This window comes from Corapipo altera, unplaced genomic scaffold (assembly GCF_003945725.1).
Source record: "Corapipo altera isolate COAL_440 unplaced genomic scaffold, ASM394572v1 50, whole genome shotgun sequence".
Taxonomy (NCBI): Eukaryota; Metazoa; Chordata; class Aves; order Passeriformes; family Pipridae; genus Corapipo; species Corapipo altera.
This window is the reverse complement of record NW_020884889.1, coordinates 784,307-801,428: the sequence shown is the minus strand read 5'-3', so window position 1 is coordinate 801,428 and position 17,122 is coordinate 784,307. Positions and strand designations below refer to the sequence as shown.

General features: G+C 49.2%; 4 protein-coding genes and 5 non-coding genes across 16 annotated transcripts in view; 2 read left to right on the top strand and 7 right to left on the bottom strand.

Annotated features, from left to right (window-relative positions):
- The window catches only part of MAP2K1 (mitogen-activated protein kinase kinase 1), a 32,582-nt gene extending 26,142 nt beyond the window's left edge, over positions 1–6,440 (top strand). The window contains exons 7-11 of the mRNA XM_027644404.1: positions 1,474–1,681; positions 2,150–2,214; positions 3,432–3,493; positions 4,439–4,484; positions 5,521–6,440. Of these exons, the coding sequence (XP_027500205.1) occupies positions 1,474–1,681; positions 2,150–2,214; positions 3,432–3,493; positions 4,439–4,484; positions 5,521–5,634 (495 nt within the window). The 3' untranslated portion in view covers positions 5,635–6,440. The remainder of the gene's footprint in view (positions 1–1,473; positions 1,682–2,149; positions 2,215–3,431; positions 3,494–4,438; positions 4,485–5,520) is intronic.
- A 471-nt stretch (positions 6,441–6,911) lies between these two features.
- Positions 6,912–9,693, bottom strand: SNAPC5 (small nuclear RNA activating complex polypeptide 5). The gene is made up of 3 exons (XM_027644406.1): positions 9,561–9,693; positions 8,768–8,857; positions 6,912–8,438 (listed from the first exon to the last, which is right to left on the bottom strand). The coding sequence occupies exons 1-3, from the start codon at positions 9,648–9,650 to the stop codon at positions 8,316–8,318; spliced, it is 303 nt and encodes a 100-aa protein (XP_027500207.1). The 5' UTR covers positions 9,651–9,693; the 3' UTR covers positions 6,912–8,315.
- A 278-nt stretch (positions 9,694–9,971) lies between these two features.
- RPL4 (ribosomal protein L4) lies at positions 9,972–16,132 on the bottom strand. Its single transcript, XM_027644257.1, has 10 exons — positions 16,004–16,132; positions 14,008–14,179; positions 12,936–13,042; positions 12,497–12,635; positions 11,731–11,855; positions 11,384–11,513; positions 10,843–10,999; positions 10,612–10,695; positions 10,267–10,387; positions 9,972–10,189 (listed from the first exon to the last, which is right to left on the bottom strand). Exons 1-10 carry the CDS (start codon positions 16,004–16,006, stop codon positions 10,052–10,054), a joined length of 1,176 nt encoding a protein of 391 aa, XP_027500058.1. The 5' UTR covers positions 16,007–16,132; the 3' UTR covers positions 9,972–10,051.
- On the bottom strand, positions 11,273–11,343 carry LOC113947788. The gene has a single exon (XR_003527861.1). It is a non-coding gene; the product is annotated as a small nucleolar RNA SNORD18 (small nucleolar RNA).
- Positions 12,060–12,130, bottom strand: LOC113947785. The gene has a single exon (XR_003527858.1). It is a non-coding gene; the product is annotated as a small nucleolar RNA SNORD18 (small nucleolar RNA).
- LOC113947790 lies at positions 12,698–12,797 on the bottom strand. Its single transcript, XR_003527863.1, has one exon. It is a non-coding gene; the product is annotated as a small nucleolar RNA SNORD16 (small nucleolar RNA).
- LOC113947789 lies at positions 13,118–13,187 on the bottom strand. Its single transcript, XR_003527862.1, has one exon. It is a non-coding gene; the product is annotated as a small nucleolar RNA SNORD18 (small nucleolar RNA).
- Positions 14,250–14,349, bottom strand: LOC113947791. Its single transcript, XR_003527864.1, has one exon. It is a non-coding gene; the product is annotated as a small nucleolar RNA SNORD16 (small nucleolar RNA).
- An 81-nt stretch (positions 16,133–16,213) lies between the features above and the next one.
- The window catches only part of ZWILCH (zwilch kinetochore protein), a 67,825-nt gene continuing 66,916 nt past the window's right edge, over positions 16,214–17,122 (top strand). For all 8 annotated transcript variants that reach the window (XR_003527806.1, XR_003527805.1, XR_003527807.1 and 5 more), the window contains exons 1-2: positions 16,214–16,422; positions 16,704–16,755. Coding sequence is in view for 5 of the 8 variants with exons in the window: in XM_027644252.1 (XP_027500053.1) it covers positions 16,370–16,422; positions 16,704–16,755 (105 nt within the window). In the remaining 3 variants the exon portion in view is untranslated. The remainder of the gene's footprint in view (positions 16,423–16,703; positions 16,756–17,122) is intronic.

Sequence of the window (17,122 nt, the reverse complement as noted above, 5' to 3'; positions counted from 1 at the left end):
ACTATTTCCAGAGTGTTCTGTGTTCCTGTGGGTGAGGAACACCTTGGAACTGAGCTCTGTGTGTGGTGTGAGAGGCACAGCTGATGGCAGGAACAGCTCTGTTGTTTCACACACACCTTGCTCAGCACTCAAGGAACTCGTGCAGTTGCTCAGAGCTTTGGCTGCAGGGTTCAAACTGTGTGGGTTTGGACTTAAAGGAAAAAAGAACAACCTGCTGGCTCTGTTCATCAGGGGACCTGCATTTCAGCAGGAAAGACAGCATTGTCTTCTTGTCATTGAATATTGGTGACATACCTGAAATCAAACTGTGGTTTGTGTTCTCCTGTGTGTCTGGGGCTGCTGATAATGAGCAAAAAACAATTTACAGCTCCATTCCATTCTGCTGGATCTCCCTTTTTCTTTGAGTGGAAGGAATGAGAGCCAAGTGCTCTCTTCCTTCAGGTTTCTTCAGTTTATTGTTTTTACAGGCTGAGGTTTAGCTTTGCTCTCTGGCCTCACGTCACAGCCCAGGCCTTGAGGGTGATTTTGCTTTCACAGTGTCTGAAGTACCTTCCTTTCAGCAGCTCCCTTTCCATACTTATGTACATATGGAACTGTTCCATGCCAAACATGCTTTTCTGCCATCTGGAGGTGTGTTCAATCAGCAGTGTTTAACTTGAGCAAATGTCTAGATTGTAATTATTTTTTTTTATAACTACCACTCTCCACGTTTCCTGGTTTTTCTCATCCACTCACTTCTTCCTTTACACTTTTGTTTTTTGAAAACCTTTGGGTTTGGGCATCTCATCTGTTGTCCAGTTGTGTAGTTTATCCAGGTGACTTTGGAGCTCACTGAGGTGGGACACTGGAGAAAGCTCAAATATAACCTAATTTAACAAAACTATCACCTACCGTGGCAGAGGGAAGAGATGTTACAGTAATGCTGCATTCTCACATTCTCTGGGAGTAAGACTCAAACTACATATGGATTTTTCCAAAATATGCATGTAGTCAGACAAGAATCTGCACCATTTCCATAACATATGAGTTTGATTTTGAAAAAAAAGAGAACAGAAAAGCAAAGTGAACATTTTCTTTGAGCAAAAATGGATCTGGGGGGACGCAGAGCAGCTTCTCAGGGAAACCAGGTGGATCTTCACTGCCCAGCCCAGTTTGCTTTCTTGCTGTTTAGCAGCCCCATCATCATTAATAGGTGCAACATTCAGATATTGTGCTAAAGGAATAAAACAGCAGCATAATTGCATGATTTCTGAACAGTCCCCAAGTTGTAGTGATGGTGTGTAAAGTCTGTGGGACTCCTGGACATCCAGGTGAGAGAGATTTAAAGGAAAATATCAGTAAGTCACTCACTGGAACATGTCACATTAATAAGTTGGGGTTTCATCCTTGACTTTATGTATTTTATTGCAGAATTCAGTTTTTAATTTCTCGTTTCAATGTTCTCTCTCCTCCCCTTCCCCTTTTTTTTTACAGCCAGAAAGGCTCCAGGGAACTCACTACTCTGTGCAGTCAGATATCTGGAGCATGGGGTTGTCCCTGGTAGAAATGGCTATTGGCAGGTACCCAATTCCCCCTCCTGACTCCAAGGAGCTGGAATTAATGTTTGGCTGCCCCGTGGAGGGGGATTCTCCAGTCACAGAGACCTCACCCAGGCAAAGAGCACCGGGTCGACCGATGAGCTGTGAGTTTGATTCTGCCCTAACGCCCTTCCCTGGTACCTTGAAGGGTTTTTTTGGCTGCTGTTGGTCTGCACAGTGTGGCTTTAAACTCTGTACAAGCCAGGATTGGGTTGGGCACCTGGCTCAGCCTCAGCTGAGGTGTCTGAGAGTTGAGGAGCAGAGCTCCTGTTGTTCCTGGTGCTTGTGGACAGCCCAGTTGTTCAGATCCCAGCCTGGTGTGGTTCCTCCCCGAGATGCAGTGCTGATCCAAGGGCAGCAGGACAATTCCCAGAGTAGTTTATGCTTTGGATCAGACCCAAAACAGTATCTCCTTGCATGAAACTGTTGCCCAGTTGTTGTTGCACCTCTTTTTCCTGTAAACCTACCGGGTGCCACGTAACAACAGTGCATGACTTGGGCTTCCTGAAGCCCCCCTCTACCATGGAAGGAGACTAAAACTGTGTTTTTCCACTTCTCCAATTGCTCCTCAGCCTATGGACCAGACAGCAGACCCCCCATGGCAATCTTTGAACTCCTTGATTACATCGTCAACGAGGTAATTTATGCACTTACCAGTTTGATCTCACACAGTTGTAAAGTTTTAAAGCATCCCAGAATTTGAGGGGACGTGGGGTCAGTGCTCTTTAATTAGGTTTAGTCTTATCACCAACCTAATTCACAAAAATATCTTTCAAATAGCTAAGCTCCAAGGCTTGTTAGAGGTTGATATTTTAGGCTTGATTGTGTGTTTGCAGTATTTTCACAAGTTCTGCTGGAGCTCACATGACTCCACTGCTTGTGTTCTTCCAAAAAAAAAAAAATCCTGCTCATGTTAGCTGTCGTTTGTAAGAGCTGGATAATAATTGTTCCAGGGGAAGGAATTATTAAAAGTGTGTCCAACACACCTATTTAAAAGGCACAGTTGGTGGCTGGGTCCCTGCACTGCTTGTGCTGCTGCTCATGGACTGACAAATTGCTTCTGTAACTTGTCTGCCTGCTCAGCTCTCTCACATTACAGAGCTCTTTTGCATGTTATATAACACTTTAATATGCCAGCACCAACTCTTGGAAGAGAGTGAGCACTGAATTACTGGAGCTGCTGTGGCCCTGCTCCTGGAGCATCCCTGAGGGCTCACTTTGAGCTGAAAAGCTGCAGTAGTTGAGAATTTGGCAAGATTATCTCCTGCCACCTCTGATTTAACACAATCTTCAGCAAGAGCTGCTCCTTCCACCACAGCAGGGAGTAACTGAGAGCAGGTCACATCTCTGCTCTGGAGATACAACCCAAGGTGTTTGCAGGACCTACAGAAGGAAAACTTATCCCTGGTCCTGTAGCAGGTGTTCTGGAGAACAAGGCAATAGCAGGCAGGTTTATGGAGTCCCTCTTCTTCCAGTATCAGAATTCTTTTTGAATTCAGAGCCTGAACAAACTCATTCCCTGGAACAGAATATTTAGATCCAAATGACTGTGGTACTGATGAGGTGCAGGACATTTTTCCCTTGGGAGTGTGAAGGACACTGAGCCTCCTTTAGTGCCAGCTCAGGCTGTCCACCCCATTCAGGGCTGTGTGCAGGGAAAATAAACTCTCCAAAACCCACCCCACGCCTCAGAAAGTGTCTCTGCTCTGCTTTACTCCTGAAACCCCTGAGGTCCTGCAGCTGTGAGTGATCACCCAGATCAGGCAGGGCTTCCCAGCTCTGCTCACAGGTAGGACATGGAGTTATGCTGGATGACTGCTGATTTTAAACATTTATTTGTTTATTTATTTGTAGCCACCTCCAAAACTGCCCAATGGTGTTTTTGGTTCTGAATTTCAAGATTTTGTTAACAAATGGTGAGTGTTTTCTCTCTGGCTGGGTGGCAGAGGGGCACCCTGGGGGTCAGCCCTGCTGCCTTTCTGAATCAGCCCCCTGGCAATCAATGTCCCTGCTCTGGGCCGTGGCAAATGTGAAGTCATTGCAATTAGCACAGTCCTCTTGGTGTGTTAATTTGTGCCCAAAGCTCATTTTACAGCTTGGCAGCACAGAGAAGCCCAGAGCTGAGGGCTGTTCCCCTCTTTCACACTGAATTTCTGCTGCTCTGTGCACCCGAGATCAGCACTGAAGGCCCCCTCAGCCCTCAGGGACTGATCCTACAGCCCAACCAGCTCCTAGAAAGGATCATCCCTTCCAAGAATACCTGGCACCTCATCCTGCAGGAGCTGTGCCATGGGATGCAGGAGTCTTGCAGGCCCCAGGTGTTTTTTCTGTCCTGGTGTGTCCCTGTCCCAGCACCTTTATCACAGCATTTCCCCATCACTTCACCTTTCCAGTGACCCCAGCACTGAACCAGGATATTCACTGCTAAGGGAGGCAGCTCATTACACTCTGAAAAATTAGTTTATTTATTAAATATGTGTCCTTCCAGTTTCCAAAAGGAAGAACAGCAATGCCATGGCCCTGCCTGATACTGAGCTTGAAAGGACTTGGGTAAAAAAACTTGAGGAATAAAGTGGTTCCTGTTGTTTTTGTTTAAATGGGAATTTACCTCTCCAGCTTGGTTATAGACCCCCCTCCTGCCTCCACTGAACAGTGTCACAGCTCAGGATTTCAGCCCTAAATCTGTCCCTGTGGAACCCACAGAAGGGAATTACAGCCCCCAATCAGTGTTTGAGGGGCACCACAGTGCTGAGGCTTTTACCTGCAGTCCTCAGAGCCAAACACACCCAGCATGACCCAACTGGAGCTTTGTTTTGAGAGGTGACAGTGTGTAACTTGTGCAACACTTTGTGTTTTCCCAGTTTAATTAAAAATCCTGCTGAGAGAGCCGACCTGAAGCAGCTGATGGTAAGTGAATGTTCTTAATTTGAATTAAGACCCCCCCTTCCCTGCAGGTTGGGTTTCCTCAGCTGCCCCACAGCAGGTCAGAGCAGTTGGGCAGCTGGGGTGTGTTTGTGGCCCTTGATGTGAGTTTGAGGAGGAACAGCTTTTCTAACCCAGAGATGAAGGGGCTGCAGGTTCCACACACTCCTAGAACAAGGACTGTCAAGGACACCAAAACTGGTGGGTTTTGGAGTCTGCCTTTTGATATTTTAATGCTTATAAATCAGTTATCAAAAGAATTCTCTCTTGGATTTATTAGTCATTATTAAAATATATATATTATTACTTTTAGGATGACAAAAGAACAAAATTCCTCATAGTTTATAGGTCCATTAATAGTTAAATACATTTTTATCTTCTGTTATGAAACACAAAACTTCTCTCTTTTTGCCAGCTTTGTGTTGCAAAATCTGTAGCACCAGGCACAAACAAATCCTGCATTTTTTCATATGAAGTGACCACATGAGTCTCAGTGAATCTTGTCATGGTTTTAACTGCCATGCCAGGACTTGAGTTGTACTGCAGGAAATCAAGTTCTCCCTGCCCTGTGGTGCAAAATGCAAACAGCCTCTGTTCCAAAAAGCCTCCCAGAGCACAGGCAGACATTTTCCAGGGTATTATCTCGAGTGGCTGAGTCACATCCTTATCATATAGAGTGGTGTAAGTGCTCTGCAGCAGGCTCTGTGTGGGCAGGACTCCTCAGGAATAGTTTGCCATGTGCACGTTTCATGTGCCAGTTGTTTCTGTATCCTACAGAAAAGGATTACAGGGGGCTGGTTAGAGGCTGCTATTCCTCTGGAATGGTTTCCCATGTGTACATCTCATGTGCTGGTTGTTGCTGTATCCTACAGAAAAGCTCTCCTGTCACTCCACGTGCTCCGCCAAGTTTTTATTCCGTAGCTTGGCTACTGCGAGTGGATTTATTGGATTTCTTGTGTTTGGTGGGGTGGTTGTTGAGCAGACTGAGTGCCTGACTAACCTGCTGTTCTCCTGTGCTCAGATCCACGCTTTCATTAAGAGGTCTGAAGCAGAGGAGGTGGATTTTGCGGGGTGGCTTTGCTCCACCATCGGCCTTAACCAGCCCAGCACCCCCACACACGCCGCCGGAGTCTGAGCTGGGGCAGCAGCTCCCGGGCTGTCCCTGGGGACAAAGATGCTATTCCAGTCCCATTCCCTCAGCTTGTACCTGTTCAAACATGTATTTCACCTCTTAAGGAAGAATGTCTTGATAGCATGTGCCAAATGGTTTTCAACTTTGTCATAAACTAATTGGTATCGTTTCGGGTCCCGTCCGTTCACCGACCAAAACGTGAGCTGTGTGAGTTCAGTGCTTGCTGATTTTAGGTGATTATGGATATTCTTTCTTAATGAAAATATCACTGGGGGAGGGGGTTTGCCCCCCCAGCTCGTTTGAACTTTCTCAAGACTCTTTGTAAATCGTTGGTACTTCAATCATGCTTTCCCTGATCTCCCCCTGCAGAACGGGATAGGGATGCTCCCAAACTGTCTGTCGAGCTTTGCTGCTGCCCAGCTGTACCTGAAAGTTAAGCCTAAGGGTTCCAATTGTGCTGTTGTTCAGAGATCTCTCTCTTTCCAGGTGAAGAAGGCAAGAGCTCTGCATTTCTTGGAATGTACAGGGCAATATTCTAATTGTAGACTTGTTCATATTTCTATATTTATTTTTCGAACATATCATCATCCTTGGGTTTAGTGATGTTTGTCTTTCTAATTGATTTTTAAAAGTTAGTTCTTGGAAATGTCCTATGGAATCAAGACAATGATCCAAGCACTTTGCTTTCTTTTAACCTAAAGATTCATGACAACTGTGTTTAGTGTCTAAAATGTATGAAGATCCTCTATTGTTTTATTCTCTCAAGATGTTTAGCAATGGGTTCTCTTAATAAATATATTATCAAGTAACTTCTCGAAGCTTTCTTTTGAGACTCAAAAAACTTAACCAAGGCTTTAATCTGCTCACTGCACTTCACAGTGATCTTCTGATCAGGAAATGCCTGAAATTCTTCCCCAAAAGGAATCCCCATCAGCCTGGACATGAACTTCCACATGGCCAGCAGGATAGAGTATCAAAGGGAGAGAACATCCCTCAGCCCAGCAGAGCAGGAAATGACTCATTGACACATCCAAGGTTTCTCCAGCGTGTCCTGGCTGGAATGGGACTGTTGGAGCAGTGACAGCTGGGCAGTGTGTAAATTAAACCCTTCCCTGAGCTTTACACATGGATTGCACACAGAGCTCCACTGGGACCCTTTGGCTGCTCGGTAAAAGAAATGTGCAGTGTGGGAACAGCACATTTTTTTGGGATTTAACTCCCACTTCACATGTTGTCCCCCCCCCCCCAGACAGCAATAATTTGGACACTGCAGGCACAGGTGTATGGAAGGACAGCAGGGAAAGAACTTTATTGCAACATGCAACAGAACTGGTCTGTTTAAAACCAATAGCAAGCAAGGGGCTCATTCACAAAAGGCATCAGGAATCATATCCATGGAAACCACTCTGCACCATGCTGGGCACAAATAACACCTTTCAACAGTCCAGATCACCCTTTGGAGCAGAAATGTGCCAAGAAAGGCCAGGCTGGCCACCGAGCTCCTCCCAAACCAGCTCTTCTCACACAGACCTGCAGGGAGTTATTTGACACTCCATGACATTTTCAGCTCAGACTTTTGGGGGTTTTTACCTGTCAAGTCTGGGGAAAGCTTTACTAAATCTTCTGCACTCCTTAAGACATCCAGGATCCTCAAAACCCAATTAGTCTAGTACAGGATGAAGCTACATTTACATCCCAACATTCAGTTTCTATTGGTACAAGCCAAATAAAAGCCAAATGAACAGTCTCTCATTAACCAGGGGCAGGAACTCACTGGAGGCTGAATGGTGGGTCCTGCCCACACCCAGGATTCCAGACCCTTCTCCAAGTACAGAAATCACTTTCCATTTATAACTAAGCTCTTAAACTCCTTGAAGATCACAGGAAGGCAGGTGGAACTGCACTGATTTATGAGGTTACCGTGAGAGAAAAAGTAAATAACAGCAATTTGAGAGTATTACTTCCTTAATACAAGCACCAATTTCTACTGTACAATTTGTGGACGAGTAAAAGGCTCCTTGGCTGCTACTCTGAAGAGCAGGAAGTAGAAAGAACTTCACTGGACAGACTGACAGTACTGAAGAGCACCAGTGGGGACAGAGGGACCTCCGTGCTGCGCTCACAGTTGGGTTGATGGTGCTGGACCTGCACTCCCAGTGCACTGGGAGTAACTCCAGTTTTCCATGGAGCTGAAAACACGGCAGCTGAAAGCTGGAGACAACCCTGGACACATCTTTTCTCACCATGTATCTAAAATTCCCAGTTTAGGCAAAGTGAGGTTGTAACATAATCATTGGTTGAGCACCTGATTTTGTTTGTCAGCATCAGGAAGTGAGAGCAGGTGAGTTATTGCTTTTAGTGTCCATGTTAAATTAGTCTGGCTGATTAATTACCTCTCCCTTCCACATCCAAGGATGTTGTAAAAGCTACATTAGGTTTTCAGTGTGGAATGGATTGTGCTACATATTTGTGCAGCAGATTTTCATTCTTTTAACATCTGAGTCAAGATGTGCCCAGCTTGTGACATTTGTGTGCTCAGTGTCACTGCCCTGGACTCTGTCTCATGTCTCACATAGTTCATATCCACACACAGCACAACATGGGAATCAGTTGGTGAATTTTAAATGAATGCAGAAGAAATTCCTGAGTCTGTATCAAAAACCATCTCTGATTTTTTTCCCCTCTCAAGAGTCGGATTCCTCCTCTTCTTCCTCCTCCTCCTCCTCCTCCTCCTCCTGATGGTCCTGAAGGCTGAGGTGTAGCTGGGTTTGATTGATGGCAGCCTCGTTGTCCATCTGCCCAAGAGTCTGGCACAAGAAAAGAGCTGATTATCAGACCCCAAATCACTTCTCAAATCGGCATTAAAGCCGTGCAGTCCCAGTGTCACAGTTCAGAGCATTAGACATAATATTTAATAAACACTGAACTGAACCTGCACCAAAGTGGTGCTTCCCAACCCCCTGGAAACGGGGATGGGAAAGGGCAAAACCCACAAACCAGCACCAGCCCAGGCATTTTACAGCTGAGCTTGGCAGGGACAGACAAGGGCGACACGAGGAACGTGAAACCCCCCCGGCCACAGCTCTGCTCGTGCTGAGCCCCCGCCCCGGGGCCGGCCGGGCACGACCCCCCTCACCTGCTGAGTGTCCCCTGCCAGGGCTGAGGAGGGGACAGGGACGTTCTCCTCGCTGGACCTGATCATGGACTGCAGCGCCAGCTCCTCCACCTGGGAACAGAGAGCAGCACAACCCTGAGCGCTGCCTGGGCTCTGTAAAACACTGAACATACAAACCCAGCGCCCACCCCGGGGGATTTCACACTCCACAACATTTTTGGCTCAGGCTCTTGGGGGTTTTTACCTGTCAGTCTTGGAAAAGCTTTGTTTCTTTCTGCACTGCTGTTCTAAGCTCCTTCATTACCCTACCCAGGATTCTCAAAACCCAGTTAGTCTTTAGTTCAGCTACCTCAGACTCACTATCCCTTCTCTGTGCAACAGCCAAGAAAGCAAATCATACACCAATAAATCCACTTACCTTTTGTAGCCTACATACCCCCACAATTCCATGTACCTCTTGTATCCTGCATACCCCCACAATTCCATGTACCTCTTGTATCCCGCATACTCACAATTCCATGTACCCCTCAGAGATGCACCCTACGTGCCACACACGTACCCCACATCTCACAGGTGAATGTGGGTGTATCCTCTCGAGCAGCAGCAGATGGATCCCACTCTCACCTGACGCACCGAGGGGATTTACGGGTGTCCTTTCCCGCGGACTGACCCGCGCAGGGACCATCCCGCCTCTCCTTCCCCTCCCGGAGCGGGGAGAGCGGGTCCGCAGCGCGGGGCGGGCCCGGCCCTGCCGCTCCCGGCGCTCCCATCGCCACCCCGCTCCCGGTGCCCATTCCCGTCCCCTCCCGCGCACCCGCAGCCTGCGGAGCTGGTCGTGCAGCGCCGCCTTCACCCGCAGCAGCGTCTCCTCCTCCCTGCGCAGCTCCTGCAGCCGGCTCAGCATCGTGGGCCCGCGCCGCCCCCGCCCCGCCCGGGCCCGCACAGCGCCCCCGGCGCCGGGGAGGAGGCACCGCAGCCCGGCCCCACTGACGTCACTGCCCGCACCGAATGACGTCACCACGCGTGACGTCACGACGCGAATCACATCCCTACGGGCGGTGCTGCCACCGCGCGGCCGCTGCCGGTCACGGCACCGCGCGGGTTGAACCCGCATGGGGCCCAGCCCAGCGCCCGCGGGCTCAGCCCGACTGTGCCTCTCCTCTTTTTCACTCTTCTTGAAGAGTTTCCTTTTCAGCTCTTGCTCAGACACCCACAACCGACACCATTTTCTCTGTTCCAACTGCATTTATTAGTTGCCAGCCCCGGGCACAGCCCCTGCAGGGCCCCAGGGCAGCCCCGCCGTGCTCACGCTTCAGCCTTGGCCTTGCCCGCGGGCTTGGCCGCCTTCGGCCTCTTGGCTGCAGGCTCTGCCTTGGGTGCAGGCGGGGCCTTGGCTGCCAGCTTGGCCTTGGCCTTGGCTTTCTTCTCCTCCTTGAGTTTGTGCTGAAAAGGACAGGGAGATGATCAGTGTGACACCCGAAGCACCGACCCCGGTGTGCCTGTCCCAGTCCCCCACTCACGTTCTGGGCGTGCCGCAGGATGGTGTTGCGGCGCATGGTCTTGGCGTAGGGGTTCAACTTGATCATAATCCTCAGGTTCTTCAGCGGGTTCTTCTTCAGGACCCTGCGGTGAATCTTCTTCCTGAAAAGCACAGACACGTAGTGTCACCTCATTCCGCAATGGCAGCTCTGATAAATTCTCCCTGAAATTTGGGCAGCTTAAATTCCTGATGTTTACAGCCAGAAATTAAGAAATCCCAGCCCTGTGACAGCCCAGCACAGAGATTTCTGACCCCATAACAAGACCTCACGTTTAGCAATGACTAGAGAAACCACACATGGCATTCATTAGACAGAACCACTCACTTTGGAGCCCGCAGTGCCTTCTGGATTTCTTGGCTTCTCATGATTCTTCCAATATCTGTATTGGTCATCTTGTGCATCGGCAGGCTGAGAAACAAACATTCCCAGTGTGAGTGGATGACAAAACCACGGCTAATTCACTGAGAAGAGGCACTCAGGAAGAAGTCCCAGTGTCCCTTTTCCCCCCCACACCCGTGGGCTGCTCTCCCAGCCCGTGTGAGGGGCTGCACTCACTTGTAGTCGCTCTTGAGCGTGGCCGCCTTGCGCCAGGTGCCGTACAGGTCGTCGAGCTTGCGGAACGCGCTCTCCGTCCAGATGCAGAACCGCCCCACGTGGCCCCCGGGAGCGAGTCGCAGCAGGTTCAGCTTGTTCACGTTCAGGAGAGTAATTCCTGTACAGAACCAGGCAGAGAAATCCCTTTAATTTGTAATTAAATCAAGGACGCGCAAACGCTGCGGCTTTTCGGCTTTGACATTACAGAGCCACACACACCTATGTGTGAAAATCTATTATTCAGTTAATAGGAATCACTTTTTCCAGATACGAACTTATTTTCAACTGCCCCAAATGCAGTTTAGGGTTGGGAACAGCTGTGACATTTGTCACAAACACCCTCAACATCACCAGAACAGGTTGTTACAAAGAGCGTTATCGGCCACTGCAGCGGGTCAGAACTTCCACACAATCACGTGGTTCAGAAACACGGACCAATGAAGTGGAATCTCATCATTCCAGGCAGTCTCCTGCCAGAAGAGCAGGTGTGTCCCACAGTTACCTGGGATGTTCCTGAAGGCCCTGATGATGCCGTTGTCCTCGTTGTAGATGATGCAGGGCCCCCTGCGCTGGATGCGCCGGCGGTTCCTCATCTTGCCCTTCCCGGCCCTCATGCGCTGGGAGGCATAAACCTGGGAAAGGGGGAAACCTGTGAGCATCCCAACAGCCCAAATCCCACCAGGCACCCCCCACCCCCAAACTGCTTCAGTCAGAACGTCACCATCATCACTGCGGATCTGCAACACGGACCAGTGAGGAGTTCATCACTCTTTGGGCTCAAAACACACCACTATTTGGAATTCCCCCTGTAGGGCTCAACCACCTGCTCTTGGAAACACACCAACTCACCTTTTTGATGTCATTCCAAGCTTTAAGCTTCTTAAGGAGCAGAACAGCTTCCTTGGTTTTCTTGTAACCCTCCACTTTGTCCTCAACAACGAGAGGAAGTTCTGGAATCTCCTCAATGCGGTGACCTAACAAGAGATTATGTTACAACTGATCTTGGCTGGACCCATGTGTCAAAGTCACTGCCTTGTGTATTCACCAGTGATACAACATGATAAAGTGGAAATTAAATTTTTTATTCAGCTCTGGTCTGGTGGGCTGGAACAGGAGTTTCATTCAGAGAGTGACAACATTGTGATTCCCCCAAAGTCAGAGATGCTCAACTCCAGGCACCAATCAGAACTTCCACACAATCATGTGTTTCAGAAACACGGACCAATGAAGTGGAATCTCATCATTTCAGCAAAACAGATCTTGATTATTATTAAGAGAAATTTATTCCTAGTATATCAATGTACTTGATTCTGACCTAAGATGTTTAACATACTCATTTTTAAGCTTGATGCTCTACCTGGAGGTGCAACTTGGCACTGCTGTTCAATGAAATGAATGAATTAATATTCAGGCACAGTAAGCACAGCAGTGAAGTTCCAGTGCAGTCTCACAGGTCTGTCTCACACAGGACTCACTGTACCTCAGTATTAAGCAAACCTTTCCTCCCATGCTTAGAAAGCCAACGGCATCACTGTGTGGTGCAAAATTCCTCTGGAGTCATCACACAGTACCCAACACTGGCTCAAGCAAACATTCCCAGAGACAGAATTCCCACCTTTGGACATGACCAGAGCTGGCAGGGCAGATGCAGCCAGGGCAGAGCAGATGGCATACCGCTTCTGCGTGATGTTCACTCTGCGGTGCCAGCGCCGCCAGGTCTTGGTGGGGGCGAACATGCGGCCGCCTCGGCACATCTGAGGTGGAGTTAAGAACAACCCTCTGGAATATTCTCTTCCCAAAGTGACTCTTTAGTGCTTGCTCAGCGTTAGTGGGTCGTCAGCCACCTGTGCCAGGTCACTGACAGCAGGCAACTGTCCCTGAGCACAGAGTAAGACGCAAATTACGACATCATGGCAAGACAGGATTTATCAAATGGCTCAGGAGGTGCAGAGGGAACCACTGGAGGATTCCAGTTCACTTTTAGATACTCAGGAATAACTTTTCAGCCGGCTGAGTTCAGCACCCCTGCTGGAAGCACAGCCATGGAAGGATACATTCCCAAAGGCCCCCTGGCCGGAGCGGTGAGTGCCACCCCCTCGAACGCGAGGGATCCGAGCGACGGCTCTGCCGGTCCCCCAGGACTCAGCACTGGTCTGGTGACCTGCAACACAGACAGGGGCACTCAGAGTGACAACAGGGACCCTCCCAAAGTCAGGGAGCTGCTCAACTCCAGGCACCAATCAGAACTTCCACACATCATGTGTTTCAGAAACATGGACCAATGAAGTGGAATCTCATCATTTCAGCAGAACAACCTTGACCAGAAAGAAATCTCTTGGGAACAAGCTCGTGGCTGCTTCTCTTGACGCCGTCTCAAGGTATTAAAGAACCCAAATCTATATATTATGGTCTTAAGCTGTGCCAGGAGAAGTTTAGGTTGGATATTAGGAAGAAATCTTTTACAGAGAGAGTGATCAGGCATTGGAATGGGCTGCCCAGGGAGGGGGTGGAGTCACCATCGCTGGAGGTGTTTAAGGACAGACTGGATGTGGCATCAGTGCCATGGGCTGGCAACTTACTTCAGTAAAGAGTTGGAGGTTGGTGGGGGAGTGAATTAGAGGAAATCCTTTTCCCTGAACACTCCCATGAGAGAAAGACTGCTTACCTATCAGCCTAAGGGCTCCTCCTGGACTGAATTAAGGGAGAAGTTTAGAAGGATGATAGATGTGTGTAATATTGTGTATACATATATACGGTTGGTTTTAGCTTGTACAGTATTTAATTCGTGTACAATAAATGTATATATCTTCCCTTTTCCCCTACAGAAGTGTGTCTGCCTGAAAGTTTCTCTTCGGTGTTGAGGTAAAATTGTGGGAAGGGGTGGGGGAAACCTGGAGATTGGATTTTTATTTTTTGTGGTGGTTCAAACCAGGTTGGATCAAGGGTCGGACTTGATGATCTCGGAGGTCTTTTCCAACCCGGTCGATTCTATGATTCTGTGACTCAAGTAAAACTTCAGGCCCAGCCAGTGAGGCAGCAGCTCCCGGGGCTTGAGCTCTCCCTGGCACACCCCGGTGTGTTGCAGGAGGCTGCTCCTGGTGGTGCCCTGGTGGTGCCCAGTCGTACCTGCGAGCTCGCTGACGGCGTAGGGCTGCCGGTTGTTCTTGCGCAGGTTGGTGTGCACGAAGTTGACGACGTCGGGGCGGATCGGGGCCTTGAACACGGCGGGAAGGGACACGTTCTTCCCCGAGGCCTCCCCCTTCTCCGAGTACACCGAGATCAGCGGCCGAGCACAAGCCTGGGGAGGAGGAACTCTTAGGGCAGGGACAGGGAATTCCTGAATTCCTGGCTTGCCAAGCCCTGGGTATTGCTCAGAACTCGCGAGTCGTCACCCGGCAGTGCCAGCGCACCGACAGCAGGCAACTGTCACTGAGCACTGGGTAGGACGCAAATTACGGCATCACAGCAATACTCCCCCTCCATGTGGGAGTGGGAAACTCCACAGCACAACCCACAGCCAGAAACTACAGCTGAGGTTTCAAATGTAATAGATTTCCAAGGAATTTGGGCAGAATCACTCCAGCACTGAATCTCTGCGCTCTTTGATGAACACCTTCTAAACTACTGCCCACCTGCTGTTAAAAAGCCCATGGAAAACCCACGTGTGGTTATTTAGATAACTTTTTATTAATATTAGCATCACTTAGGTTTTAAATTTCATTGATTTCCAAGGAATTTAGGCAGAATTACTCTAAGATTGAATCTCTGCACTCTTTAATAAACACAGTCTTTACTTCCCTAAACTAATACCCACCTGCTGTTAAAAAGCTGATGGAAAACCCACCTCTGTTTGCTTAAACACGTATTTATTTAGATAATTTATTTATTATTATTAGCATTATTTAGGTCTCAAATTTTATAGATTTACAAGGAATTTGGGCAGAATTACTCTAGGATTGAATCTCTGGGCTCTCTCATAAACACTGTCTAAATTATTTCCCACTTGCTGTTAAAAAGCCCATGGAAAACCCACCTGTGTTTATTTAGATAAATACTTATTTAGATAATTAATTAACATTATTTATATTATGTCTAACAGCTGAAATGCTGTAACCAACTTCTCCAACACAATTCAGACACCCACAATGACTGCAGACCATCAAACGGTCAGAATGAGTTTTTTGTGAAGTCTGGGCTCCCTCAAAAATTCCTGGTGTTTAAAAGTTTACAAGGTGAACATTTAAACTGCCCTCTGCATCAGCTGCCTGAAAAAGAGGCTGCTGAAAAGATGCCTCCTCAAAACAATCTGCCAGTGTGAACAGCATCCTTTAAAAAAGAATCTTTTAGCATTATACTGTATTGATTGTTAATTAATCTTGTGGCAACAGTACAGGGAAAGTATATTCCTTCCCTTTCTCACCCAAAATTCGTTTTGGAAGCATAAAAAATACTAAACCCCTCAAAATTAACCAGGTCATGGCAATGGAAGTGCTGTCTGTGCCTGTGACACTGGTCACCAGCAGCCTCTGGCCCTGCTGTGGGTGCAGAGATCCCAACACAAGCACCAAACTTGACGTGAGGGAACCAGAGCACAACCTCAACTGTTATTGGCAGGAAAAGTTGTTCATCTGCAAACTGGTTCCAGACCAAGGCCTCCTAAAGCCTGTTTTGCAATAAAATAAATTAAAAAAAAAAAAAGAAAGTTAAGAAAACAGAAATAGGGCGTTCAGAGAAACCGTTCTTTTTCACTCTACGTGGACCCAAACGCTCCCGTGGGGCTTGTTTTGCTTTAGACTAATACGTGAGGTAACTAAAAGGCCCTACCAGGCGGTGATGTGCGCCCAAACCCCGCTCTGCCCTAAGAAGGGGGACTTTGGGCCACCACGCCGAGCTCTGGCCCAGCCCGGCCCGTCCCGGTCCCTCACGGTCCCCATGCGGCCGCAGACAGGCCCAAAATGGCGGCCGCGCTCCCCACGCCGCCAGCGCGGCCCGAGCGCTGCCCGCGGCGCAGCCCTGCCCGCCGGGCCCCGCTCCCCCAGCCCAGCCCCGCCGCCCGCCCGGCTCCCCCCGGCCCCCTCCTCCCACTCCCCGTTCCCGGTTCTCCGTCCCGCCGCTCCCTCACCATGGCGGCGGCGCCGGAGCTGCTCGTGGCCGTCTGCGCCGCGCCCCGCCCGGAAAAGGAAGGACGCCTCACCCCGCCTTAGTTATGACCAATGTCCCTCCGCGCCGTGCGCCCCGCTTCTGCCGCGCCGGCCGCTCTAATCCCGGCCCAGCCCCAACCCCAACCGGGCTCGCGTCCAGCCCCCGGTCTCTCCGGCCCCGCCGCATCTCCTGGTGCCCGCCCGCGCCCTTCGGCGGCCTCTGTCCTTCTCAATCCTTTCCCAAAGCCGGGGACTCTTTTCCGGCGGAGGGATCCGGGGTGGTGCCTCGCCCTCCCCTCGCAGCGCTCCCGTAGCTCCGGCGCGCGGGACGTTCGGTTGTGGCTGCGATGGCGGAGCGGCGGCGAAGGGCGGCGAGCGCGCTGGGCGAGCTCCTGCGGCGGTGGGCAACGGGCTGTTCCCGGGGCTATTCCCGGGGCTGGGCGGGCTCCTGCAGCGGTGGGGACCGGGGCTCTTCCCGGCGATATTCCCGGAGCTATTCCCAGACTGTGTGGGCTCCTGCTCCCGTGGGGATCGGGGTCATTCCCGGGGGTCTCCGCGCTGAGGGATTTGTGACCCCGGCGGAGGCGCCGGTTGTGGTGGTGTTTAGTGTGTGTGTGCGATTTACTGTTTAATTAGGACCGGTGAGGGGAAAAGGTCACGCATGTCAATGTTTTCTTTCAGAATATATGAAGAGGGAAGGGAGAGCGTCCCTGAATGTCCATATCTCTACGAGGTGAAATCATAGAATGGTTGTTTTAATGGTTGTATTAACCTTGGGATTTTTGCAGGTTTGATAATAGTTCAAAAATAAAACCGGGTGGTTATTTAAATATATAGTAATATAAAAACCCCCAGATTAGGTATAAAGAATCAAGCAATGCTTCTCTGTATGAGAAAGCTTAAGTAAAAATTGATATTCCTTTATCCTTGAGAAATAATTGATTTTTTTTTAATGTCTCCAAACAGTGTTTAGAGCTCTTGTGAGACAGTCAAAGAAGCAACTGGTTGATATTTAATGTTACTTTAAATGAGTATTCTCCATCTCAAGGATATCTGGTGACAGCAGTTGGTACTTCAGTGTTCCCTCATAGTTCAGATTC